The following is a 27511-nucleotide window of genomic DNA, read 5'->3' on the forward strand; positions in this document are numbered from 1 at the left end:
TTTCCAATGCAGAGTTAAGACGATTTCATGGTCATTGTCCATGCTCTGCCTGTTCTGTTGATAGATTCCCAGGGTAGTCAATTCAGTAACTTTCTCCAGCATTAAATTAAATAGAAACAAAAGAATCTCTTGGAATTTCCCATAGAATCCACTTCTTGATGCTTAAAAATCAAAGCAGTTAGTTAAATCTAATTTATATTTCTAGCCCTTACGATTCTGAAAAAAGCCTTAAAACATAAACAAATAGAAAATATTGTCTTCCTGAATCTACAGACAGTCTGAAGCAATAGCTGTGACCTTTCCTAATAATCCTAATAGATTCTAATTATTTCACTACATCCAACAGGTGTTCTTAGCTCCACAGTCCCAGATTGTGTCCAATGTTTCACCAGATACCAAAATCTGTACAGGCAGTCCCCGGGTTACGTACAAGATAGGGACTGTAGGTTTGTTCTTAAGTTGAATCTGTATGTAAGTCGGAACTGGCGTCAGCCGCTGCTGAAACTGATCAGTTTCAACCGTGGCTGAATCTGGACGCCAGTTCTGACTTACATACAGATTTAACTTAAGAAACCCAGGCGTCCCCAAGTCAGCTGCTGCTGAAACTGATCAGCAGCTGATTCCAGGAAGCCTGGGGCAGAGCAACTCTGCCTCGGGCTTCCTGTAGTCAGCCGCTGGTCAGTTTCAGCAGTGGCTGACTTGCGGACGCCTGGGGCAGAGCAGCTGGAGTGCTGCTGGGTTGCTCCAGTAGTGCGGCTCCTCGGCGCTACTGGACCAACCCAGCAGCACCCCAGCTGCTCTGCCCCAGGCGTCCTGATTCAGCCGCTGCTGAAACTGACCAGCAGCGGCTGAATCAGGACGCCTGGGGCAGAGCAGCTGGGGTGCTGCCGGGTTGGTCCTGAGTGGCGCTGCGGGACCAACCCGGCAGCCCCCAGCTGCTCTACCCCAGGGGTAGGCAAGAAAAGCCTGGTCTGCTGGGGGGGGGGGGCACTAGCTGCACCCCCCCCCCAGCAGACCATGGAGACGGGGGTGGCGGGACCGCCCAAGTCCTCCACGGCTTTGCTCCGTCTCCCTGGTCTGCTGACCTGGGAGACGTGGAGCAGAGCCGCAGAGCATGCGGGCAGCGGGACAGTCCAGGCGCACCGCAGCTGCCCCACTGCTGGCATGCTCCGAGGCTTTGCTCCCCATCTCCCTGGTCTGCTGGTCGGGGAGCAAAGCCGCGGAGCACGCCCGCAGGGGGACAGCTCAAGCGCGCCCGGGCTGTCCCGCTGCGGGCATGCTCCAAGGCTTTGCTCTCCATCTCCCTGCAGACCAGGGAGACGGGGAGCAGCTTTTCTCGCTACGGAGGACGGGGGCGGTGGACCGCGGTGCATCTGGGCATCCCGCCGCTCCCGTCCTCCGGGGCGAGAAAAGCCCCGTTCGTAACTGCGGATCCGACATAAGTCGGATCCGCGTAACTCGGGGACTGCCTGTATTTGCTTCCTACCCAATGCTAAAACCTCCAGTTTCTAACCCTCAAAATATGTAGGCTGTGTCTACACTGCACCCCTTTTCCGGAAAAGGGATGCAGATTAGACAAGTCAGAATTGCAAATGAAGCGGGGGATTTAAATCTCTCCTGCTTCATTTGTATAAACATGGCTGCCGCTTTTTTCCGTCTCGGGGCTTTGCCGGAGAAAAGCGCCAGTCTAGACGGGATCTTTCGGAAAATAAAGCCTTTTCCGAAAGATCCTTTATTCCTCTTAAAATTAGGGGGTCCTGAATGTTGGGGGTCCGAGCGCCACATGAACAGAGGCTGCTGTGAGGGAAAGAGGCTGCCACAAAGCAGCCTCTGTCTACGGCAGCCTGGGCTGGCTGCAGATAGAGGCTGGTCCGACAACTGCTCCTGTCCACGGGGGGTCCGAGCTCCCCATGGAGCAGCCTCTGCCCATGATGAGCCTGGACTGTCCACAGCAAGCCTCACACAAGCCTGGGATGTGTAGCAGCCTCTGTCCATGGGGAGCTTGGAGCCCCTGCAGACAGGGGTTGCTGCCACAAAGCAGCCTCTGCCCGTGTCTGGCCCAGGCTCGCTGCAGAGAGAAGCTGCTCTGTGGCAGCCTCCCTTGCTCCTCCCGCCCCATGCTGCTGCCTCTTATAGAGGCAACAGTGGAAGGGCAGGGCAGGCTTTTAAGCTGGTTTCCTGCAGCACTGGGTCCAGCTCCCCCCACTTGCTGCTTTTGATACAGAGGCAGCAAGTGGGGGGATGTGAGTGGTCGAGAAGATTAACCGAAAAGCCTAGGGCTAGGCTTATCAGTTAATCGTATACTCAACTACTCATTTACATCCCTACTTTCCATATCAAATTACATTAGTTCTACTGCTTACACCTCCATTTTTTGTATTTGTTTTATAGTGCTCATAGGTCTGGCTTACCACCGTGTGCAGAGCCCTGCATATAGGTAGAGCCCTGCATGGATATAAAATTGGTGTCCACATCTGCATCTGTAAAAATGATCCATGGATATCCACATCTACATCTATGGATGTAGATGCCTGTGGATATAAAGCAGATATCTGCAAATGTACCAGGTTTTAGATAAAATACTTGTATCCATATCCATAACTGCAAAAATGAACCACGGATCTATGTATCCACATCTGTGGTTGAGGATACCAGTGGATATCTGTGGATTTGCGGGGCTCTACATATAGGCTTGAGCATTTTATTCTTGAACTTCACACAGTTTGGTAAACGGCTTTACATGGTTGCTTCTTTGCCTTTTGTCTTACATCAACAAAGAATTCTGCTACTATTGAGCTGTATCAGTACAGGTTTCTGCACAGAACTGCTGGACAGAGCCTGATCACTTATCTAGAAGCCAAGCTAGTGATAAAAATCTCTCTTGGTTTCTCTTCATCCAGAGGATACTTGCTAAAGAGCCAAACTTTTGTTGGCTGCCTAAATTTCCACAATTTGATTTTTGTGAAACTAATTTCAGTCAAGAACCCGTATGAATTGTAATAATTCTTGTTAATAGGAGGCACAGGTCCTTCATCTGATACTGGCTGGGGATGCATGCTGCGATGTGGACAAATGATGCTGGCACAGGCTCTCATCTGCAAGCATTTAGGAAGGGGTGAGCATACTGTTATTTTGTGAGAGATGTTAGGAGGCTCTGTTCGTTATTTGGGAGGCATTTAACTTTGGCATGAAAGCCCAGTATAGTAGACATCAGCAGAGAGATGTAGGGCTAAACAACTAGTGAAAGTCTCTTTAGAATGATTGGCAGAAATTGTTAGTAATTCTGTCTCCATAAAAGAGGAAGCTGTTAGTGTTTCGTTTCTGACCCAGCGGGGTGAATAGGTTTTATAGTTAAGCAGGAAAAGAAAAACAAAGATATACAAAGTGGGATTCTTGTCTTTATTATTTGATAGAGCTTTGCATGACTAATAATGAAGCTGGTGTCTGGGTGAACTGCAGCCACCTTACTGATTTCCTGTCATCTTGTTCAGTACTTATGTGGTGCCCAAATTGTCCTAGTTGCTTTTTAGGCAAAATAAAGAAGAGTTCTGTGTAGCTTGATGGTTTCACTCTTTCACTAATGGAAGTGGGCCTGATAAAAGGCATGACCTCATCTGTATCATCACTCTAATATCCTGGGACCAACAACAATATTGCAGGCAAATAGTCTGGAGGCAAGGAAGCTATCTGCATAAGACCCCACTGCAACAGAATTCACTGAGTGGGGACCTATACACCTGTATGAACATTTGAGGAATGCAGCCAAGGTGATGCTAGGCCTAGTCTACATGCAGTTTTTGTATCCATTCAGCTATTGTGGTTAGGGATGTCAGTACAGACTGTACTGTAGACACCTAGGGTATGTCTAGACTATGTGCCTCTGCTGACCGAGGCATGTAAATTAGACATACCGACATAGTAATTTGAAGCGGGGATTTAAATATCCCCTGCTTCATTAGAATAAAAATGGCTGCCGCGTTGTGCCAGCTCAGCTGTTTGTCAGCACAAAGCGGCAGTCAAGATGGGGATCGGTCCAGCAAGGAAAGCCTTTGCCGACTGATCCCTGATGCCTCGTGCAACGAGGTTTACAGGATCGGTTGGCAAAGGCTTTCCTTGCCGACTGATCCTCGTCTTGACTGCCGCTTTGTGCTGACAAACAGCTGAGCTGGCACAGCGTGGCGGCCATTTTTATTCTATTGAAGCAGGGGATATTTAAATCCCTGCTTCATTGATTATGTCGGTATGTCTAATTTACATGCCTCGGTCGGCAGAAGCATGTAGACTACACATACCCCTATAGACTGACATAACTGAGTCCATAGTAAAGAGTGTGCCACTCCTAACTAGATCTGTTTCTAAACTGATAGTGGACAAAAATTGTGTAGACAAGTTCTTATTGTCTCCTTCTTATGATCAAGATTTTTGTTAAAATATTCTTTTTTGGGTTGTATTTTAGAAAAGCAATCTCTTCCATTTTATTATTTTATTTTATTATTCATTTTGCATTCAGGAATAAATTACGCACCTTTTCTATGGCAGAACAACACAGTCTTCCTAAAAGCTATGATCGTGATTTTGTCATTTTCATGGTATTTTCTCTTTTCTGCATTTGGGGCCAGACCTTGTTCAATCCAACTGGTGTAAACTGAAGTGCGGGGGGAAGCTCCACTCATGATTGTGTGATATAAAATGCTAGATAGAGTTTGAAGTGTGTCAGTTAATCTGTATAACCTTTTCCCTGTAAGATTGGCATTGGGAGAGACACAAAAAACAACCTGAGGAATATCACAAGATTTTGCGATGCTTCCTAGACAGAAAAGATTGCTGTTATTCTATCCATCAAATGGGTAAGGACAAGTATCACCTTCTTTGTATGCCTCAAGTTGCTAATGTGTCTTAAGATGTATTTAATTTAAAAATATATAATAAATCACAGGACAGAAGAAGGATTTTAGTGACAAAGTGAATGTGTGTGTATGTATATATAGAAGATTTAATGCATATCACATGCACACTGAGGTATAAATCCAGCATGTACAACAGAAAGAACAACTAACTCTGGATAAACTATATGACTGTTGGGTACCAGACTTAATATTAAATTTCAAGTTTACCAGCATATAATCTCTTCCTCTGGTCCATATCTTGTAATGTGGGGTGCTAGTAATCAAAATGCAGTTTAGAGCAGAGGTGCTCAAGATACGGCCTGTGGGCTGAATGTGGCCTGCCAAGCCACAATCTGGCCTACAGCCACTTCGCCAGGACCTTTAGGCACAGAGCAGCTCACACTGCTTTAAATGGCTGACTGCTTTCTGCTCTGGATGCTGGAGAGGGTGGGGAGAGGCTTCGTGCGCTGTCCCCTACCCCTCCAGTAAAATCTCTGAGCTCCCATTGGTCATTTTCTGGCCAAGGGAACTCAGAAATTTTGCTGGGGCGGGGGATGTGAACCCTTCTCCCTCTCTCTTCCCCCTCCCTCCCCACCCTGCTGGAGAACAGCCATTTTGACCAACGGGGGGCTGCAGTAGACAGGCAGAGAGCCTGCCTCGGTCCTGCAGGGCTGCTGACCAGAGCCTGCATCTGGCACCCCATCTCCTCTTCCCCCTGCTACCTGCCCCAAGCCACCACCCCTTCCTTCCCCATATCACCACCCAAGCCCTCTGTACCCTCTCTCCCCACCCCCTGCAAGTCACATCTTCCTCACAGACCCTGTACCTCCTCCCACATGCCTTTTCCAGGCCAGAATTCTCTCCTGCCCCAGATTACAACCACCTACTTCACCCAAACTCCCTCTCAGACCCCTCACTCTCCTAACCCGAGCTCCCTTCTGCATCCAACCTCTGTCCAAGACTCCACTCCCCCTCCATAGAAATATGGCTCTTAATCACTTACCAAAATCTTGGAGCGGCTCCCCCATTAAAAATTATTGTCCACCCCTGGTTTAGAGGCTTCTGTTCAATTACAGAAATGTATCTTCATTGCGGCTGTAAAAAGAGAATAGATTACATACCATCATATTATTGATAGTATAATATTTTACAATAATTCTAGAATGTGTGCAACAAAATATTTATAGGATATGCCATTTAACAATTGTCCTCACCTGGTATTTATGTTCTCTTTTGTGTGTTTTGTTTCTAATAAAAACAGCACAGATGGGTGTAGGAGAGGGGAAGTCGATTGGAGAATGGTTTGGACCAAATACAGTTGCCCAGGTGCTAAAGTAAGCAAAACAACATATGTATTTAACCAGAATAGTTCAATTCCAATGAAGCATAGCTACCTAAAAGTGGTGTTCTCCAGTTCTGCATTTTAAAACAATGTAAAGTTTGAAGGTGTTGGCTTAGACCCATGTATAGTCTGAACTGAGATCCTGCTTTTACTTGATTATGTGCAAGGTTTATTTGAGGCAGAGGTCACATGGCTTTTCCATGTCAGATAGGGACAGGTATGCCCCTAAATCAAATACGTGAGATAACAATGTGTTTCTCCTAAACACGTTTTATATGAGAAAATATGTTGTAAGTCATAAATGTGCCCAGATTTTGAAAATAGGTTATATTTATTTATTTTACACTGATAGTATAAAGTGATTAAATTCAAATTACATTTTAATTTTACCTGCTTAAAATAGAGTTTAACAATGAAACCTGCATAGTGGTTACATCACAGAACACCAAGGCAGTGTGTTATTTTAAGAATGTTCTCTTGAACCACATAAAATAGTACAGTGGACTCAGCATAGTGACTGTGACTTAACCTTCTTGTACGCATTTTCTTTCTTTATTTAATCTGGGACTGTGATTTATGCCAGATTTCTGGGCTGATCCTATGCATGCTTATGCACATCAGTAGTTCCACTGAACTCCCATACAATGACTCATATATAAAGTTACTTACATGCCAAGTAGATTGCAAGCTCTTTGGGGCAGAGACTGTCCCTTTGTTTTATATTATACAGCACTTAACACAATGGGATACTGCATTATGACTGGGGCTCCTAGGTGTACCTGCAACACACATAATAATAATAATACAGTAAACTTCCGATAATCCGGCTCCTTTAGGACCCAGAGGGTGCTGGATTATCAGATATGCCGGACTATGGGAAGGGGGGCTATGAGGGGGTCTGGGATGGGGTGGGGGGAATGCCACCCCAGACCCCTCATAGCCCCCCCCCCCCTTCCCATAGTCCGGCTCTGCCCCAGGCATCCCTGATTCAGCCACTGCTGGTCAGTTTCAGCAGTGGCTGAATCGGGGACGCCTGCAGCAGAGCAGCTGGAGTGCTGCCGGGTTGGTCCGGTAGCACCAACCCTTGGCACCGCGAGACCAACCCGGCAGCACCCCAGCTGCTCTTGCAGATGCCTGGGGCAGAGCAGCTGGGGTGCTGCTGGGTTGGTCCCGCAGCGCTGCTCCTCGGTGCTACTGGACCAACCCGGCAGCACCCCAGCTTCTCTGCCTCAGGTGTCCCCAAGTCAGACGCTGCTGATACTGACCAGCGGCTGACTCCGGGAAGCCCGAGGCAGAGCAGCTCTGCCTCGGGCTTCCCGGAGTCAGCCGCTGGTCAGTATCAGCAGCGGCTGAATCGGGGACAGCTGGGGTGCTGCTGGGTTGGTCCCACAGCCCCGAGGGGCAGCGCTACGGGACCTACCCGGCAGTACTCCAGCTGCTCTGCCCCCGGCTTTCCCGATTCAGCTGCTGGTCAGTTTTAGCAGCGGCTGAATCTGGGAAGCTGGGGGCAGAGCAGCTCCAATGGTCCAGCTGCCCGGAGCACTTCCAGGTTCCTGATGGTGCCGGACCATCAGGAGTGCCGGACCATCCGAGTTTTACTGTAATATTAATAATAACAACAACACAGATGCAGAGTTAGATTGCTTTACCATTGGCAATCAGCCAAGACATTTTTCATACCACACAAGTTATTTCACCTTTATGTTTCTCTATGATTCTTTTCTACATCATAATTATATTTGGATTTATAAAAAGCACAATGAATGCTTTTTTTTGACATGCAGTTGTTATTTATATATTTATTCAAAAGCCATCTAATAGCATTGAGTGCCAAGCTATGCTTTTGGCTTCTGAATGACAATTCACATTCTCGCTAACTACCTTTTATTATTTTCCAGAAAGCTTGCTTTATTTGATGAATGGAATTCCTTAGCAGTTTACGTATCTATGGACAACACGGTGGTCATTGAAGATATCAGTAAGTTACAACGTTGGTTCTCACTTTTTAATTAGAGAGTCTGATTTGTCTAAGTACCCTCAGAAAATGAAGTCATAAACAAAATGCATTTTGGGCCGTAGGTAGGATAATAATTAAGAACTACGGTTAGCATGCATCAGTTCTTGGGGTACTCAGTACTATGCATCGCCTTATCCCCTTCTCTAGCAAGAGGTATCTTTGCCTGAAGGAGCCTACAGTTCTAAATGGTGTTTGCTTAATTTACTAGAGGAAGCTATGTTTATAATCTCCTACTCATCTCTCTGAGCCCTAATGTATCCTTGTATTCCTCTCCTTGGATTACTCATTGTAATTATACAGCCACAATGTACAGACTGCCCTCCTTAAAAAGCTGATGCCTTCTATACAAAAGCTCTCTGAAAAAGCATCTCAATTTTCCATTGGTTTGAAATATTTATAATCTAGTCCTTAGTGCATTGACAAGTCTTCCCTCCTTGCTCCCACAGAGAAAATGTGTTGGTCCCCTTCTCAGAGCAGCAGTGGTGCCCATGGCAGCACACACTCCCTCAGAAGTGCTCTCCATCGAAACAAGAACACAGCAGGGTTTTGCTCAGGCTGGAAACCTCTCTTGCTTATTATACCTCTACGACTGGGGATAAATCACATCAATCCAATTTATATTGATGCTTTTAAAGTAAGTTGCTGTCTCTGAAATGATTGAAATGCTGCATGTCATTTAAAAACAATTTAGATATCTGTGATACCAAGATACAGGACAACTAAAATTTCATTTTTCCCCTTTGAATCTCTAGGAATGTTTTAAGATGCCACAGTCTTTGGGGGCATTAGGAGGGAAACCAAATAATGCCTACTATTTCATAGGATTTTTAGGTAAGGAAAAATTAATTACAGATAAGTTGATGGGCTAAGGAACTGGATCTGTTCTGAAGAAACATCAGGAAGTTTAAAACTAAAGCCACTAAGAAATGTACTAAAGGAAAGAGGTAAGACGAGCAGGAGAAATGGATAATTAGATAACTCTAGAACATGGGTGGCCAACCCGCAGCTCATGAGCCGCATGCGGCTCTTCAAAGAAAACATTGCAGCTCCCGCGGCTCTGAAAGGGGCAGCATGTTTCTGTCTGGAAGAGACAGAACTGGAGTCATGGCATCCCATGCAGACTTCAAAATGGCTGCCTTTAAAAGGGCAATACCTGCTCTGTTCTTAAAAGGGCGGTGGTTGGGACTTTTTTTTTTTTTTGCTCCACAACTTTTTCCTCTTGGCTCTTTGTGCTGTATCCACCACTATTTTGGCTCTTCATCTTGGCCATCCCTGCTCTAGAATAATGCACCATGATCTTTTATGGGAAAGGTAGAGCGAAGCTGGGTATGGAAATAAGTAACAACATCAGCAAGAGTAATGTGATAGGAAAGTCTAGTTTAATAATATTTTGCCAAACTATTAGACAGATCTCACTAGTATGCAGTCCTGTATTGTTTTCTAATCTTTAGCGCTACGTTTTGTTTTTTTCTTCAAGTGATACAACTCATCGTTTTCCAATTATAGCTCATTTTCTTGATTTCTGCTCACTTTTCTAACTTCATTAAATTTGTCTTTTAATGTTAGCCTTGATAAATGTATGTTATCACTTGCCTTTCCTTTGTCACCTATTGTAATATTCCATGCTAGACAGATCTTTTTTGAAACTTCACCCCATTTTATTTATTATGAATAATTGCTCTATATTTATGACCTATAAGACCCATTTTTTTTATAAAACCTGTGGTATTTTTATTCCATCCTCATAGTTTCCATTTCTCAGCGATCCTAATATGAAACAATGTTGAACACCTAACTGAGTTCTAGATTACATTTGTGGTCATCATGTGTCCTGTGACCCTAGAATGGCAGAATTTATATTTAAAAAATTAAATGTTTTGTTTAGGAAACAAAGGAAAATGAAAGTCAAAGTAAAAAGCTTATAAATCACCCCAAGAAGCTGTATCAGATATGGTACCACAATGCAGTGCCCTTCCTGAAGTTCCTATTTGCAAAATAGACAAAAATCTGATCAGTCTTAATTATGATGATCTAAATTCTATCTTATAAGTCCAGTTGAAGTGATATTACAAACTATTAAAAGTGATAAATATCATTTATCTGCACAGGAAATGAGCTGATCTATTTGGACCCTCACACCACTCAGGTTTTTGTAGATTTGGAGGAAAATGGCATGGTTGATGACAAGAGTTTCCATTGCCAGCAGGCCCCACATCGAATGGAGATCATGAATTTGGATCCCTCTGTAGCATTAGTAAGTGTTAGAAAGAAATGTGGCATGATCTATTATTATAAAACAGCACTTAAGTACTGATAAGAGGAGTTTTGCATTTATTTTAGCAGAATCATGAATGACTCAAAAAGATTCCTCATATGCATAAATTATCCTAATTGGTAATTATACAATAATTTTTCTGAGATTAGATTAGTGTTACCTCCAGTAGAAAAGTGGATATTTGAATGTGATGACTAATTATTTTTAGGAATAGAGAAGCCTCCACATTTTTCAGAGTCATTTAGTGCAGTGGCTGAAGCAGGGAATTGAATCAGATTTCCTGGCTTCTGTGCAAGTTACTTTCTCTCCCTTTTGTCTCAGTTTACCAATCTAATAGTAGTTACAGTCCAGGATACTTCACAGGAATATTACAGTGCTTAATGATGCTAATTTTTGTCTCATTCCACATACTGTTGACATCAGTAAGATTACTCTTCATTCTCCTCCTCTGTGTAAGATCAGAATTGGCCCAATGTTAGTAAAGTATTTTGAGCTCCTGAATGAAAGATAATATAAACATATATTATTAATAATGTCACTTTTATCAGAGAAATATCTGCTTTTAGGCTACGTCTACACAGTAGCTTTATTTCAGAATAACTTCAGTTATTCCAAAATAACGTATTGCATGTCTACACAGCAAGCCCGTTATTTCAAAATAAATTCAAAACAACAGGCTTCTTACTCCAACTTCTGTAAACTTCATTGTATGAGGAGTAAGGGAAGTCAGAGGAAGAGTGCTCTATTTTGAAATAAGTGCTGTATAGATGCTCCTAATTTCGAAATAAGCTATTTTGACTTAAACTACGCAATTAAGTTCAAGTTGCATAGCTTACTTTGAATTTAACACTGATGTATAGACATACCCTTAGTGAGTAACATTTAACTATGCAAATGTTCAAACCATGAAAAAGCACAATCATCTGGTCCATTCAGTAATATAACCAAGAGAAATATCCACAATACAGCCACTCTCTTGAAAGTGTCCAGTATATGGCAGTTCATCCTCAGTGGCAGCCTTCAACTTGCAGCTGGATGTGTATGGCCCTATTGATTTCAGTAGAGCTGCAATTATTTGCATTCTGGTAGAACCTACTGGCCTCATATTGAGATTTTGCTGTAAGCACTGTTCAAATATATAAGACAGTCATTACCCTAACGAGTTTATAATCTGCATAGATAAGACCAATAAACAGGAGAGGGAAAAAGGGCAAGGCATTTTTTCACTTGTGCCTTCTGCTTTATACCAGTTCAGGATCTGCCCCTTAGTCTGATACATATTTTGTGTCTTATACATGATGATAGTTTGTGCTGCCACAGAAAGTGGCTTAATTCTGCATTATTTGCTAATATTGCATATAACTTACAGAAGAAAAATTATTTTTGTTTTCCCCCCCTTCAGGGCTTCTTTTGTAAAGAAGAAAAAGACTTTGATAACTGGTGTAGTCTTGTACAAAAGGTAATAAAGGAATATTTTAATTTAGTCTGGATCAGGTTAGACACATATTTTACCAACAAATGAAAACTTCTCATAAATACACTGTCAGTGGACAGTGTCTAAATAGGTTATATAGAAAATATATAAAGGAAGAAAAATGTTAAGCAAAGATTATATATATCACTTTGAAAACCATGTCCCCCTACCATTTGGAAAGTGGAAGTAAACTATTTGATGTAATCTATTAAGCTGTTAAAGACACATTTTTAAAAAGCCAATTCTTACTGAATTACCAATAGTTTTAGCTCTGTGTTGGCTAGTTACTTTCCGAGACTTTCTATTGCCATTTAATAGTGATGTATTATTAAATACTCATGCCTTTTAGAAATTTGCTATACTGAGTGACTTCTGCCTGATTCTATAAGGGGCTGGATCCCTTGAAGTCATAGGAGCTAAGTGTGTTGTGCACCCTACAGGTAGTGCTTGGCCCCTTGCAGGACAATGCTAACATTGTGCATGGTCTTAACTTATTGTGGGAAGTAATAGCAAACTGAAGGCAAAGTGACTTCAAGCCCTAGAAAATATTTATTCCTAAAACCAGTTGATGGTTTCCTTAGGAAAGTAGTTTGTAAACCCATTAAAAAACCAGGATAGAAGAAATCCACTAGACTGAGGTACAGTGGAATTTGGTTTCAGTCATCTCAGATCAAAATTTGTCCTTCAAAATCCATTATATTTTGGAATGGCTGTGTTTTCTTCTGCTGTTATCACTCAATAGTCAATTTAGTTGTAAGGATCTAATTAGGAGTAATTTCTTTGATAATTTCAAAGGTAGGAATATATTTTGTGTTCTCAGTGCCACTTTGCTGAACATAATAAAAAATTTTAGCTTGTGTGGCCATCAGAGCTAATTATAACATGACTGACAATTTGTGGTAGAGCTTGAGAGATGTGTCTTCCAGGCATGTTTCTGATGGAAGAAATTTACTATATGTTGATCTATAAAATTATAACTTTTAATGAAGGTTGCACACAAGGTTTAACCGGATTCCATTTCATATGTGTGTGGGTTTTCTTTTCTTTCAGTGCATCTTGTGACTGGTTTAACTGACCAGTCAAGTAGATCTGTTGTTGGATGTTCCATTAATATATTTTTTAAAAAAGTGCTTTATCCTCAGGAAATTCTAAAGCAGCAGAGTCTTCGGATGTTTGAGTTAGTAAAAAATCATCCAGCCCATTGGCCTCCATTCAAACCTCCAGCAAAACCAGAAGTGACAACAACAGGAGCAGGTAGAGTATTTACTTGAGTGGACTACAGGGCAGCAATGTATTCCACTCTTTACGATAGGAGAAATAATCACAGATGGAGCACTTTACCAAGTCTCTTGTATGCCCAATGTGTATGCCTAATCCAGAGGTGGCCAACCCACGGCTTGCGAGCTGCATCTGGCTCTTCAAAGAAAAAATTGCGGCTCCCGCACCCGCGGCTCTGAAAGGAGCAGCGTGTTTCGGTCTGATGCTGGTGCAGACTTCAAAATGGACGCCCTTAAAAGGGCAATGTCTGGTCTTAAAAGGGCTGCAGCTGCCCCCCCCCCCCTTTTTTTGCTCGACCAAACGCGGCTCTTCATCTGTAACGGATTTGGCCACCCCTGAGCTAATCAATTCTTTAATATTGATAGCAGACTTGTCTACAAAAGGGTAAATATGATTTCCAGCATACAAAATATCTTGCTCTAAAAAGTGTTCAAAAGTGAAAAGCAATAGGTATGCCTATTCAGAATTTAATACTGTTTTCATTTTTGTTGGCAGAACTTATTGAATCTACTGATACACTCTTTGAGGTAGAAGAAGAATTTGAAATCTTGAGTGTATGAAGGAAGCTATGGTGATTCTTCTGCGTTGAGCACATTGCATTGACTTTACACAAATGGCCATTCTAGCCCACAAGTGCCTGAAATTATTGACAGAGTGCAAAACCATAGCAGCGCCCAAAACTCAAGACAGTGACAGTTTTAACAAGATATTCCCTGGGTGGAAAGAGAAGAAAAGATCTCATTGTCAGACACTTAAAGGGAATTTCTGCTTCCAGCATGCATCTTATTTGAAGACAAATGGACCTTTTGAGATAAAGGCAAAAACAATATATTAAAGACTGTGTTATATCACTGGGCTCTACCTTTGAAGACGGGAATAGCTCAATGGATATTCTTGCTCCCATATGCAATTGTGTAGTTCTTAAAGAAAGCAAAATGGCATTGAGTTAAGGGAGGATATTTATTTCTATTCCCTTCTGTGGACTGTGTCATAGGAATAAAATTCATCATCTTGTTTAAAAGATCAACTGGATCAGGAGAACATTGTTTCCTTGTTAAATATTTTAACATGTATCCGAGCAATCACACTTTTTATTAAAAAAATGTTTCTGTAAAAGGAACTATGTCTAATGTATAAACTTGCAATAGCCTTCCTGTTTCTGGGAGACCTAAAATAAACAGGAGATTCAATAGTTGATATAGATCAGAATCACTGCTATAGTTGACATATTTCACCTTGACCTTAAAACTTACGTTGATGATTTTTGTTTCAAATATAAAACAAGATGTCACAAGTGGTTTGTTTTAACTTTATCTTATTTATTTTAAAAAATATTTACACAAGTTTCTCTGTAACAGCACTTTATCGGTGCATCGAATAAATTTCTTAAGCTTTTCATAGGCTACTTACTATAGTTTGTGAATTTGTTTGCATAGACTGTAATATAAAACAAGGTTATCCCAAACTGATGACACACACACACACACACACACACACACTTATTTAATGTCCCTAGTTCTGCCTTTGTTACCTTTGTCTATTTTGATAAAAATACCTTAGATCTACAAATCCCTAGTAGAATTATGTGATTTATTTAACCTGAGGATATTTGTGGTAGCTGAGAACAAAGGTTCAGCAATATTAAGCACTACAGATGTTAAATTTAGATTCATCAGTTAATAGAATAGTCAATGCAATTTCCATTGACTACTTAGATTAGTCGATAAAGGAGGAGGTGGGGCACTCACTACCCTGGCTGCGCCTCAGCCTTTAAAATGTAGTAAGAGCCGCCCGCGTTTCTTACTACATTTAAAAGGCAGGAGAGCAGTGGAGGACATGGGGCAAACCATGGGGGCTCTTGCTACATTTCAAAACCAGAAGCGCAACAGTCAGAACTTGGTACGAGTGGGGGCTGCTTGAGTCCCTGCTCATGGTGTTCCCCGCTGTGCCTCGGCCTCCCCTGCAGAAACAGTGCTGGGGGGAACTGGCTTTTAAGCCATCTACCCCCCACACCGGCTACTACTCCCCTCCCTTGCTGCCTCTCTCTAGTAGAGGCAGCAAGGGAGGAGGGGAAAGCGACTAGACAAGTCACTACTCGACTATTCGATAAGCTCACACTTATTCAACTAGTCGCTTCCATCCCTATTAAGCACAAGGGTTTTAATTTATTAACGAGTCACATTTTATGTTTCCTAAAATACAATCCCCATGTGCATGAAGCCTGCTGTTGTAGTGCAGTGAAAATGAAAATCTCCTAATTTCATTTTTCACAAATAGATGAGAATACTGAGCCTCATCAAGAAATGCGTTGAGTACTTGCAAAACCCAGATGAAGTGAGATACTGATGCTCAGCATTTTAGGATTGTGAAAACATGACTTTCAAACATAAATAATTACCCAAAACAACATTTGATGTCTTGTTTACCTTTATTAACCACAGTTTGGAAACTGAATATAAACAAAAAGAGATGACACCCCATGCTGTTTCTCTCTCTCTCTCTTTTTTTTTTTTAAACTTCCCAACTAGTATTTAAGATCATAGCTGTGTTTGGTGCCTTCCAAACAAAAATGAAAATGCAGTCTGTGCTCTGAAGAGCTTACATTCTAAAGGAGGATCTGTTAGGAGACTGAGCAATGAAGCTAGAGATATGTCATGCCCAGTTCACTCTTAATTGCCCTCCTATTATCTTTCATTAGTACATAAACACAACTCAGGTGAAATCTGAAGTTTATAGGCTTCACGGAAAAGTGTCTTGGGCAGTAACTGGAAAGAGAGGGAGTAAATACCATGCAACTTACCAGAGCAGTCCCAATTAAAATACAGATCAGTTATCTGACATGGACACAGCATGAATTTTTAGAGTGAAAAAATCTTTGAGATGGTTGTTGAATAATTCAAAATGGCAACTGATATTTTGGAAGCAGAAAAAGGCTACCAAAAATAAAGAGTTGATTGCAAGATATTAACTGTAACAGGACTCGACAACATAAGGGTCCCCTGATCATGACCACTCTTAAGCTTTCAAATCAATGAATCTATCTTGTGTGCTCAAATATACCCTGCTGGACTGAGCCAATCAGAAAGAAAAGTGATTAACTGAGAATAAGGTTTTTGTCCTGGATCAGTAGCAACTTCCTATAGAGTTTTGTCTTTCAAGTAAAGTTTTGTTAAATTTACAATTACTTCAGATTCTCTAAAATGCAGATATACACAGGCATTTTCAACCTCACAGTAGAAAGAAGCTGAAATTAATACCTTTAGACTTAATTAACTAATTCACAACACAGATGTATTTATGGCTTTCCCTTAGAATATATGAGAAAAGAGAAGTTGAGTATCACTGATTGTAATCATAGTGTGAAGGAATTATGTGAATATTTAACAGTGCATTAGAAATACAGTAATTTATTTTTAACTAGTTGAAGAATACAATACAGGTGATTTTTTTAGCAGTAAAAAATGTACATCTATCAACTGCTTACTTTTGTGTTTCCATAAACTTGAATGCTAAATAATAAGGCTTCTACAGTTTAAAATATACACAATTTTTTACTTTACAAAAAAACCCCATCCCAAGGCTACCTCGGAAAGATGGTTTCATATGTACATATTAATGAAATTATTCCGGAGTTCAGAAATGGCTACAGTACACTCCTTTCACTGCGTGCTTACACAGAGCACATTTCCATAGTGATAAAGCAATGCTGCAGAATGAAAATGGCTTTAAGTTCAAGTAGAGACCCACATTTTTTTCACTGGGGTAACTCAAAATCAGTTACAGCTGATCTGAATTGGGCTCCAACTTGCTTGTGCATCACTGAAGCCAAAAATAATGCCAATTTCTTAAACCCCCTCCCCCCCAAATGAGCTCATCTTTAAGAGAACTTCTCAGTGAAGCCATTTTTCAGTCTAACGCTTAATAGTTTGAGCACCTCTGATGCAGGGATTTGTTTTAATTAGTTTAGAGTTAAATTCCTTTTCTACTGAAAATCCACTTCGTTACGTATTTTCTCATCTAATCCAGGCTTATTCTCCTAAGCCATGCCAAATGCGTTCTGCAAAGACAACTAATCAGTGAAGCACAAACTTATTTAAGCAAATCTAGCATTGGCTACAGATGAGTGTGTAAAAGGGGTGGGTGATACAATATGGAACGCTCATCACTCTGCAATCTGAATGAGAAAGGCACAGAGACTTTCTGAGGTAGCCAGGAATAGGAAGACACGAAAGCAAAACGTAGCACCATGTTCCACAAAATGCAGAGGCTTAGAACTGTAGTCTCCCCCTCCTTCCTTCTGTGTCAAGTCCCATTTCTCATGGATCTACTACTAATTTAGTAGTGTTCTGGCTGTTGTAACTTATATACACATAAGGCTATCTTGCTGGTGGTTTGTGGATATTTCTTCTTCCATTGAATGTGGTTTAAATTTTTACGTAGGAAAGTTTTATTTGTTTGAGTTGTTTTGCTACAAGTTCTTCATGCACACTTGGCAACGGCTGACTCGTGTTCGGAGCTGTCCTGCTTTCAGAGTTTCTGAGGAAGGAGCACTGACAAACTGCTGCGTGCGTTCGACTGTCGTCAGCCAGAAGCTGTATTTGTTTGCAAAGTAATGGCAGGTTCCTCTGGCACCATTGCATTCAATGAAAGGAGTAGCCCGGAAATCCTCGAGGCAAGAGCCGGGCGAGACAAGGGACTGACCTCCGCCTTCTGCACCAGCTGCAGTGTGCTAGAATGAACATGGTGATTTAATATGAGTTTCAAAAGAAGGAAACAGGCAGTTACACAAGGACTCCCAAGGATATATCTGTTGCAGTGAACAAAACAGGAAAATCTAAACTGCTCATCCATGAGACCTCCAGGGGAAGCACAAGAACACAAGCACTTGGTTAAATACAGGATTCTAGTAACATAAAAAAGCAGCTTTTCATTTATAAAGTAAGCAAATCTGAAAGCAGAGACTATAAAACATCTCACCCGTCTGTTTTTAGAATCAAACTTTAATGAGCTACTAGGAAATCTCATTGTAGAACAATAGGGGAAAACCTATGCAGCAGGGAGAAAGGATTAAGTCGGTGCTATAGTTTAATTGCAGCATTGTAGCCATGTTGGCCTCAGGAGATTAGAGAGATAAGGTAGGCGAGGTCATCTCTTTTATTGGCTCAACTTCTAGTGGTGAAAAAGACATGCCTTTGAGCTCATAGGCGTGGGAAAAGCAGAAGAAGAGCTTGGCATAAGCTCAAAAGCTTATCAAGCCAACAGAAGTTGGTCCAATAAAAGAAATGACTTCACCCATCTCACCACTCTAGACTTAATTAGCTGTTTCAGTGTTTAAAGGAATCAATTGCTAAGGGCCATTAGTCAATTTGGTAGCATGGAAGTGTCTGTTTCTTCCACTCTACCATAAATGTTACCGATACACGTGAGAAGTTAGCAAAATGGCAAAAGAACTGCCAAGTTATACGAGACCTGCTGGTACTACACAAGGAACTTCTTAGGTCAGTTCACTGTGCAGCTTTCAGTTCCTTGGATGCAACTATTAAAACTAGCAAACTTAGTGGCAGCATCAATGATGAACTGCTAATATTAAAACTGTCTTTGCATTAACAAGTGGGTTTTCTTACCATTAAGAAAGAGTATCCAATCCACAGGCTGCGCCAGCCCTCCGGACACTGGGGGATGGTGATGTCCTGACTATGTACTGCAATAGCCTGGGAAGGGGCTTCACACACTGAGCAGCGACTGATATACTGAGGGATCTCCAGACTGCTCACTGGCATCATGGGGATGGGAGCAGTGGTGGAGAGCCAGTAGGATTTGTCATTTCGGCTGGCATAGTAGCACACCTCATAGATGTTGCAGTAAATAAATGGCATGGTGCTGAAGCGAGGCAAGCAGGAGCCAGCAAAACCTAGGGGGGGAATGGAGAGAACAAAGGGCACATCCAGTTGCTGCCAAAAGGGAAGAGCTAGTCGAGACCATGCACTGATGATAAGCAAGTGCCAAGTGTCACTGCACCCTCAGTTGTATTTCACCCTCAGACACACATCTCTTACAAACCAGTGGGGGCTGGGTTTGGTATACAGGGGAGTGGAATTTGGCCTGAGACTTTTTGACTTACCGAGATCCTGGTTGTGCGCCTTTTCCTGCCCTTCCACATACAGCAAGCTGTAACCCTCCCAGAGCTTATTCATTCCAATTGGGCATGGCGGGATCTGCTCAGACTGGCTGTGTTTCACCAAAGTGTATCCAACGCCTACACTCCGACCCGGCATTCCAGGCAAACCGAACGGGCCCGGCTTTCCAGAGGCACCTGGGAGAGAAAAGTCAGTCATGTGCTTAAGTTAGCTGACTTTCCACATTCATCCTTGGACTTAGGCATCCATTTCACTTCTGTCCCAACTGCAAACAACGTAAAGCCCAAATACTGATGGGCGCCGTGTGATCCAATAGGTCTGGTGGATTCTTAAAGCCAATCAGTCCACCACAGTATTGAGTCACTTTTCTGTACCATTTATTACAGAATTCTGTAATACCATTATCTCTGTCTCATCCAATAACCATGGGATGCAGGCACTAGCAACTGTGGTTCATAATACAATACTTCTGCCTTGCCCTGAGTAAGGTCCTCCAGGCACATGCTAATTCCTACACTAGTGCTGTGGGTGGTGGAGCTTCACCCTGATGACATGGAGGCTTAGTAGCATTTCCCAGGTTATAGGGCAAGTCTGTGATAGAGCCAGGAACAAACCCCAGACACTCTGAGGCCAGGTCTACACTAGACCTGGAAGGTTGGCTTAAGGTACGCAACTCCAGCTATGTAAAATTAGTGTCCGGAATTGGCTTGCCTTCAGCCGAGCTTGGCACCGTCTCCACAGCGGGAGGCTGACAGGAGCAAATGCTCCTATCAGCTTTCCTCACTCCCCGCAAATGCAAAGAGTACAAGCGCCCACTAGAGCTGCCCTCAGCAGTTGATTTACGGGTCTTAACTAGACCCACTACATCGAATGCCAGAAGGTGAATCTCCAGCTCAGCGAGTGAAGACGTGCCCTGATTCTGTCAAGTACAAGGATGTGCCTCTCATTCACCATCCCACTCCAAGCACATCTCATCTCTCTGAGTCGCTCCTTTTCAAACTATACAGGCAGTCCCCGGGTTACGTACAAGATAGGGACTGTAGGTTTGTTCTTAAGTTGAATCTGTATGTAAGTCGGAACTGGCATCCAGATTCAGCCGCTGCTGAAACTGATCAGTCTGGACACCAGTTCCGACTTACATACAGATTCAACTTAAGAACCCCAGGCGTCCCCAAGTCAGCTGCTGCTGAAACTGATCAGCAGCTGATTCCAGGAAGCCCGGGGCAGAGCAACTCTGCCTCGGGCTTCCTGTAGTCAGCCTCTGGTCAGTTTCAGCAGAGGCTGACTTGGGGACGCCTGGGGCAGAGCAGCTCGGGTGCTGCTGGGTTGGTCCAGTAGCGTGGCCGCTCCTCGGAGCTACTGGACCAACCCAGCAGCACCCCAGCTGCTCTGCCCCAGGTGTCCTGATTCAGCTGCTGCTGAAACTGATCACCAGCGGCTGAATCAGGATTCCTGGGGCAGAACAGCTGGGGTGCTGCCGGGTTGGTCCACTGGCGCCAAGGAGCGGTGCTGCGGGACCAACCGGCACCGCCCCACCTGCTCTACCACAGGCCCCGGGCTTTGCTCCACGTCTCCCTGGTCTGCTGGGAGGGGGGGCACTAGCTGCATCCCCCCCCAGCAGACCAGGGAGACGCGGAGCAAAGTGGCGGAGGACCCGGGCCAGACCGTGGCACTTCCAGATCAGTGCCGTGGTCCGGCCCGGGTCCTCCGCGGCTTTGCTCAGCATCTCCCTGGTCTGCAGACCAGGGAGACACTGAGCAAAGCTGCGGAGGACCCAGGCCGGACCCGCGTCGCTTCCAGATCAGCTGGAAGCGCCACGGGTCCAGCCCGGGTCCTCCGCCGCTCTGCTCCCCGTCTCCCTGGTCTGCTGGCTCCCCCAGCAGACCAGGGAGATGGGGAGCAGCTTTTCTTGCCCTGGAGGAGGCGGGCGGCGGGACCAGGCGTCCCGCCGCTCCAGTCCTCCGGGGCGAGAAAATCCCCGTTCGTAACTGCGGATCCGACATAAGTCGGATCCGCGTAACTCGGGGACTGCCTGTATAGCGAATGCCCTGCTCCTGAACTACCAAACCCTGCTGATGACTGACTCCCTAGTCATTACAGCTGGAAAGATATCCACTGTCCCGTGCAATGAATCAGCAGCTGTGACAGACAGCAATCGCATACACCAGAGCATGCTGTGGTGGGGGAATGGACTCCCAATTGTCTCACTAATGCGACAGTCACACCAATGCAGACACAAGGCACAAGACCCTGGGCACTACATGGATTCTTCCTTTTTAAAATCTAAACGTAGATTCTCTGTGACATCTGTGGCTTTGGGTGGCATCTCTGCATTCGGAGGTCAACTGGAACCTTGCTGATTTAGGACTCACAAAATACCAGAAGAGCGAATAAAATTACCTTCCAGTCCTTGTGGCCCTGGAATACCTGGGAGTCCTGGATCCCCAACTATGCCAACTGGCCCAGGTAAACCAGGACGTCCCACCTGACCTGATCTGCCCAGCAGACCTTTTGGACCTGTAATTAAATGTAATTATTATTATTTAATGTACTCCTCACATAAAAACCTTCACTCCTGGCATCAACAGAGGGAAGTGTCATAACTAGCAATGCTGAAAGCTTAAATCCTCGTTACAAACAAAGAGCTTGGCACAGTAATTCAATGTGATCTGTGCCATGATGTGTACAACATGTTCAAAGCATTACAAGTGAACAGAAGAGAGTGTGTTCAGATCTGGGTCAGGCTTGCTCCAGTGGATTTGCATGTGAAGCCAAAGCAGCACTTGCACTCTGGTCTGGGTATGATGCCAGTAAAACGTACTTATTCTCATCTGATGGCTCAAGATTTCTGCCATTGGAAACAGAAAAAAAGTTACTTGCTCTCATAAGACTGCCACAATTTTGAGCTAAAAATTTACGGAAGCAGCTGGATTGATTTCAGCCACAACTAAACCAGAAAATGGGCCTCCAATTTTGGATCGCATCCGATCCAGAGTTACATAATGAAAAGTTTGGATCCAGGGATTTGAATCTCAATTCCCCTCTCCCGCCTGCTCTAAAATTCAATAGGATGAACACTTGAGGTCTCTGTTTAATATTGTAATTTTGTTTTTTAGGCCGATGTGCGGGGGCAAGAACAGACACCTAATGGGATTCTGTCTCTCCAGGAGCTTGCACACAGTAAGCAATTGTGTTAATATTTAAAATCAAGCTCTAATTATTTCCCCAAATGACCAGGAAAATTCAGTAGTGGGTATATAAGAACTGACCCTGTACCCAGTGGGGGTCAATGGCAAAATTACAACAATACAAAATTAGGTTCCTAAAGCAATGCCAGTTACAATATTTTAGGTGAGCACAATCGCATTCTCAGAGTGATGAGGTCTGCCGCAAGATCTGTGCTGCTGTCATGCAAACTGCATCATGACAGCTGCTTTCAATTCTATGACTCTAATGCAAATCAAATTCCATGAATGCAATTTAAAAAATAAATTTTTCTAATAAAAAAAAAAAAAGATAAGCTGTGGTCACTTCCTTTACAAAGCTCCTAAAGAAAAGCCTATGACCTTTGACAGCACAATTTACAAACTAGCTTCCTATGAACCCAAGAAATCCAACATTGCAGTTTCATTTGTTTAACATGATGCTCTTTACCTTGCTTCCCCAGAGGTCCCTGAAAACCACGATCTCCAGCGAAGCCAGGGACACCATCAATTCCTGGCAGACCAGGTAGCCCTGGAGGAACTATGATTTCTTCTGGTTTTGGTGTTAGGCCTGGAGCGCCTGGTTGGCCAGGGAAACCTGTCCACATCACAAATGGCACCATAAGCACCCCACAAAGTGCACACATAGGATAATCTACTAATAAAGGATGTAGTTCAACTGGAGAATGCCCAGTATGTTAGCGTTGGGTATATTCCCATGACTTCCAAAGCTCTTGTTAAAAGTCCCTAATTGCCCTAAATCCCTGCCTCTTTTTTATTTTTTGGCTACAAATATAAGTAATTGAGGACCCGGAGAAGAAATAATAATTCCCTCTTCCCCTGCAGGAGAGACAGAGATCGACAGAAAGATCAACAGAGAAACTGAGGGTACGTCTAGACTACCGGGTTTTGTCGACAGATACTGTCGACAAAACTTCTGTCAACAAAGAGCGTCCAGACACATTGAGTTCTGTTGACAAAGCAAGCTGCTTTGTCGACAGAACCCTGTAGTCTAGACACAACCCTACATGCAATAACACCTTCTGTCGACAGAACTCTGTCGACAGAAGGTGTTATGCCTCGTAAAATGAGGTTTACCAGCGTCGACAAAACTGCTGAGTTCTGTCGACGTTATGTCGACAGAACTCAGCGGTAGTGTAGACGCTGGTAAAGTTTTGTCGACAAAAGTCCACTTTTGTCGACAAAACTCAGTAGTCTAGACACACCCTGAGAGAGTTCCAGTTTCTTCAAGACATTGTCTCCACAGAGAAAACATTAAGATATATATATATTAAGTATCAAACTTAAGACTAGTTCCAAACTTCCCCATATTCTGGGAGTGTTTGGAGCTGGGTTGCTGGTTTACATCCATCTCACTTAAAAGCTCGGGCTTTATACTTGGGTGGAAAAAAAAGGAACAAGTCCAAAATAACAGAAACCCACTAAATATGCTCCCTCTCACTTCCACCCACAAGCCTTTTGCAAGTGCAACACAGCTCCCAAAATTATCTTGTGCTTACCCCGACGGCCAGTTTCGCCTTTCAGCCCAGGAATCCCGGGATCCCCTGGCAGCCCGTCTTTACCTGGCATCCCCATAAAGCCCGGCTCAGCCTTCACACCTGAGAAGATACAGAGCAAAGAGTAATGGACCCTGAAAATTAACCCGCAGTTCTGTACCCAACTGAAATCCTGGCAGATGTACTGATGGCGAGCAAGGCAGACGTGTGGTTCTGAACTACACATTTTAGGGAGCACTTTGTCAATTTTGATTCCCAGAACTGACTGCCACATCCACAGGGCAGCTTTGCGAAAACCTCCACTGTAACATTATCAGCAGGGAATCTTGCACTTAATCTGAAATCATTACAAATAATTCCCTCTACTGGAAAAATCCACGGGAGGGGATTCTAGGGAGGTGGAATCTTCCCCATGTGAAATTCCTCCCCACTGACAATCCTTCAAGGGGGAAGCAAGATCTGCCCTCACAAACTGGCTCTGGAGCCCAATCACAATCCAGAGAGCCTGCCAGAGGCCTTGTACCCTCACTACAGTTTTGATCTTCATTGTCCTTTCTCTCCTGCCTCCCAAGCTCCATAGCACCGTTAGAGCTACACTTCCTAATGGGGAGGACCAGGGGAAGGGAGATGTGCTTTCCCGCTGGCCCTGCATGCACCCACTGATTCCCCCAGACCACTCTGTCTCTGCCCAAGTCCACAGTGAGGCCTATGTGAGGCCCAGAGGATGTATGGATAGCAGAAGAGCTGTGGAAACAGCTTTTCCTGGCCCACCAAGGAGGGGAGATCTGTATGTGGATCTGGGGATAAACAATCCCAACCCACAGCAGCTTTTACCTAAAATAATGAAGAGAAGTGGAAAAACAGGGTGGGGTTTTCAAGAGCTCAGAGCTAGCCGGCCTAACATTTGTCCAGAGGTGAAATTGGAATGCTTTGGCAAAACCTACTTTCTTCTGTTCGTGGAACAAAAAGCAAACCTCAGCAACTTACAACAGAGCCAATTTCACAGCAGTCATACTAACAACATGTGATAGCTCTTTATTGTGCTAGTGGAAAATTTCAAAACTCTAGACATAAATACCTTTGAGTCCCGAAGCTCCAGGATTTCCAGTTGAACCAGGGAATCCCATGTCACCCTTTAATCCTGGAAAACCAGGATCTCCAGGGAAACCGGGAACACCAGAATCACCTTGATTGGAGGCTGGGCCAGAGGGTCCTTGAGGACCTGGAGGGCCTGGGGGTCCTAGAAAGAAAATGGGTGAGAAAAATCAGTTTCTATAACAGAGTGAGTTGGTCTCCCTAAGGGATACTCATTGTTCATTCTTTGGCTGCATGGGAGCAGGGTTTCCCGGTGATGATGTCTGATAGGCATAAAAAGTATTATTTCCCCTCCATAACCATCAGCTCAGCGGGGGCAGGAGGACTTGCTACAAACTGTTGTGTTCCTAGGCAAGCCAGCATTTCTTTTGGTTCCCCACCTGCAAGCGAAGGGGGGCTCCCATCCCATCAGATTACAATAGACAGTGAGTCAGGCTTCAGTACGGTGTATTGGAACATGTACCAGGATGGTGTCTGGGGCAAGGCACCTGTCAATCATACCAGTGATTAAGGAGAAATGGTTCTTTTGCACATATATACCACCTGTCGCCCAAGGAGCTCAAAGCGCTTTACAACGTTGGATAAACACAGTATTATTATCCCCATTGTACAGATGGACAAACCAAGGCATGGAGCGATAAAACCATTTACCCCAGCAGAGTGGCCGAGCAAAGAACAGAGAACCCAGATCTCTCGAGTCCCAGTCTCTGTTCTAATCAAGGATTAGACTGACTACTCATGAAATCCAATTTCCCCATCTCAGCTGTTCACAGAAATATGTATACAAATGGCAGTCAGCCTTGCTAATTCCACTCCAGAGCACATAACACAGATGAGCTACAGTGAGGGCTCTCGTCTCCATACCTGGATTACCATCCACTCCAGGACGGCCAGGATCACCACGTCTCCCAGGGATATTTGAAGGAAGAGAGAGGCCAGGAGACCCTGGTAAGCCAGGCAGACCCAAGGTACCAGGAAGACCTGGAATTACAGATGAAAAAGTCAACCAGGCAATGCTCGCATCCCTGTTTGATCATCAGGGCTGATCCATGTGCACAGTGTAACATCAATATTGGTAGAATTAATGGCTGTGTCTAGACTGCATCCCTTTTCCGTAAAAGGGATGCAAATTAGACATATCGCAATTGCAAATGAAGCGGGGATTGAAATCTCCCCCGCTTCATTAGCATAAAAATGGCTGCTGCTTTTTTCCGGCTTGGAGCTTTGCCAGAAAAAAGCACCAGTCTAGACGTGGATCTTTCAGAAAATAAAGCCTTTTCCGAAAGATCCCTTATCCCTTATTTTAAGAGGGATAAGGGATCTTTCGGAAAAGGCTTTATTTTCCGAAAGATCTGCGTCTAGACTGACTCTTTTTTCCGGCAAAGCTCCGACCCGGAAAAAAATGGCAGCCATTTTTATGCTAATAAAGCGGGGGAGATTTAAATCCCCTGCTTCATTTGCAATTGCGATATGTCTAATTTGCAGCCCTTTTATGAAAAAGGGATGCAGTCTAGACACAGCCAATGGGTATAGGATGTTATCCCAAACAATACACCTTTCCCACTCCCAGGAAAGAACAACCTCCCTTTCCTATTATGCGAGAGCACCGCCATAGAGCTAGAAAAGCTGCATGAACTATTTCAATCAATCATCTGTCATACATTAGACCCCACCACACCTTTACAGATCTACAAACTGATGATCCCTTCATATCTCTGTGACTGTGCATTTCCATTATTAAACCACACTGACCCTACAGAGAGAGTCCCAGATGCCCCAAGCTTATATGCATTCTACTAGTCAATACAATTCATTTGCTTCCACAGTTGCTACTATTTACCCATGTCTCCTGATGATCCTTTCTGCCCAGGGAGTCCTGGTGCTCCTAGGCCAATGCCTGGGGAACCTTCTTCACCCTTAGGACCAGGAAGCCCTGCAGGGCCATTCAATCCAACTTCACTCAGACCTAAATAAACATGTTTAAAGAGGACAGCAGAGCCTTTTAACACTGCTTAATGTAAGTTAGTTTGCATGTTCAGTCAAATATGCAGTATTAGCTATTCACCCCACGGCTGCCTGAAGTTCAGAAAAATCACTGGGGCTGTAAATAGTCCCAATGCCAATCTCTCCTATGGTGCTCTGTGATACACCAGGGACGCAAATAAGACCCAAGTGGCCGGGGAAGAATTCTCCCAGCCTAAGAAGAGCATTGTGCTATGTGCTCGATGCAACAAGGACGCTGGGTTCCAGCAAAGCCCATAGACAGCCTGGGAAAGTCACTTTGCCT

General features: G+C 43.8%; 2 protein-coding genes across 9 annotated transcripts in view; one reads left to right on the forward strand and one right to left on the reverse strand.

Moving 5' to 3' along the window:
- The window catches only part of ATG4A (autophagy related 4A cysteine peptidase), a 23164-nt gene extending 8487 nt beyond the window's left edge, over positions 1 to 14677 (forward strand). For 3 of the 4 annotated variants that reach the window (XM_075940948.1, XM_075940950.1, XM_075940951.2), the window contains 10 exons: positions 3017 to 3115; positions 4746 to 4847; positions 6148 to 6220; positions 8127 to 8206; positions 8692 to 8879; positions 8998 to 9076; positions 10354 to 10499; positions 11923 to 11979; positions 13137 to 13248; positions 13768 to 14677. In XM_075940948.1, coding sequence (XP_075797063.1) covers positions 3017 to 3115; positions 4746 to 4847; positions 6148 to 6220; positions 8127 to 8206; positions 8692 to 8879; positions 8998 to 9076; positions 10354 to 10499; positions 11923 to 11979; positions 13137 to 13248; positions 13768 to 13832 — 1001 coding nt within the window. In that variant the 3' untranslated portion in view covers positions 13833 to 14677. The remainder of the gene's footprint in view (positions 1 to 3016; positions 3116 to 4745; positions 4848 to 6147; positions 6221 to 8126; positions 8207 to 8691; positions 8880 to 8997; positions 9077 to 10353; positions 10500 to 11922; positions 11980 to 13136; positions 13249 to 13767) is intronic. The other variant, XM_075940949.1, reaches the window with a different exon arrangement.
- Positions 14678 to 15681: 1004 nt separating this feature from the next.
- COL4A6 (collagen type IV alpha 6 chain) overlaps positions 15682 to 27511 on the reverse strand; it is a 233847-nt gene continuing 222017 nt past the window's right edge. For all 5 annotated transcript variants that reach the window (XM_075940945.2, XM_075940946.2, XM_075940942.2 and 2 more), the window contains 9 exons: positions 27065 to 27190; positions 26089 to 26205; positions 25208 to 25369; positions 24133 to 24231; positions 23064 to 23210; positions 21810 to 21926; positions 19394 to 19585; positions 18897 to 19183; positions 15682 to 18001 (listed from right to left, as the gene is read on the reverse strand). In XM_075940945.2, coding sequence (XP_075797060.2) covers positions 17741 to 18001; positions 18897 to 19183; positions 19394 to 19585; positions 21810 to 21926; positions 23064 to 23210; positions 24133 to 24231; positions 25208 to 25369; positions 26089 to 26205; positions 27065 to 27190 — 1508 coding nt within the window. In that variant the 3' untranslated portion in view covers positions 15682 to 17740. The remainder of the gene's footprint in view (positions 18002 to 18896; positions 19184 to 19393; positions 19586 to 21809; positions 21927 to 23063; positions 23211 to 24132; positions 24232 to 25207; positions 25370 to 26088; positions 26206 to 27064; positions 27191 to 27511) is intronic.

This window comes from Pelodiscus sinensis, chromosome 13 (genome assembly GCF_052426305.1).
Source record: "Pelodiscus sinensis isolate ZL-2025 chromosome 13, ASM5242630v1, whole genome shotgun sequence".
Taxonomy (NCBI): domain Eukaryota; kingdom Metazoa; phylum Chordata; order Testudines; family Trionychidae; genus Pelodiscus; species Pelodiscus sinensis.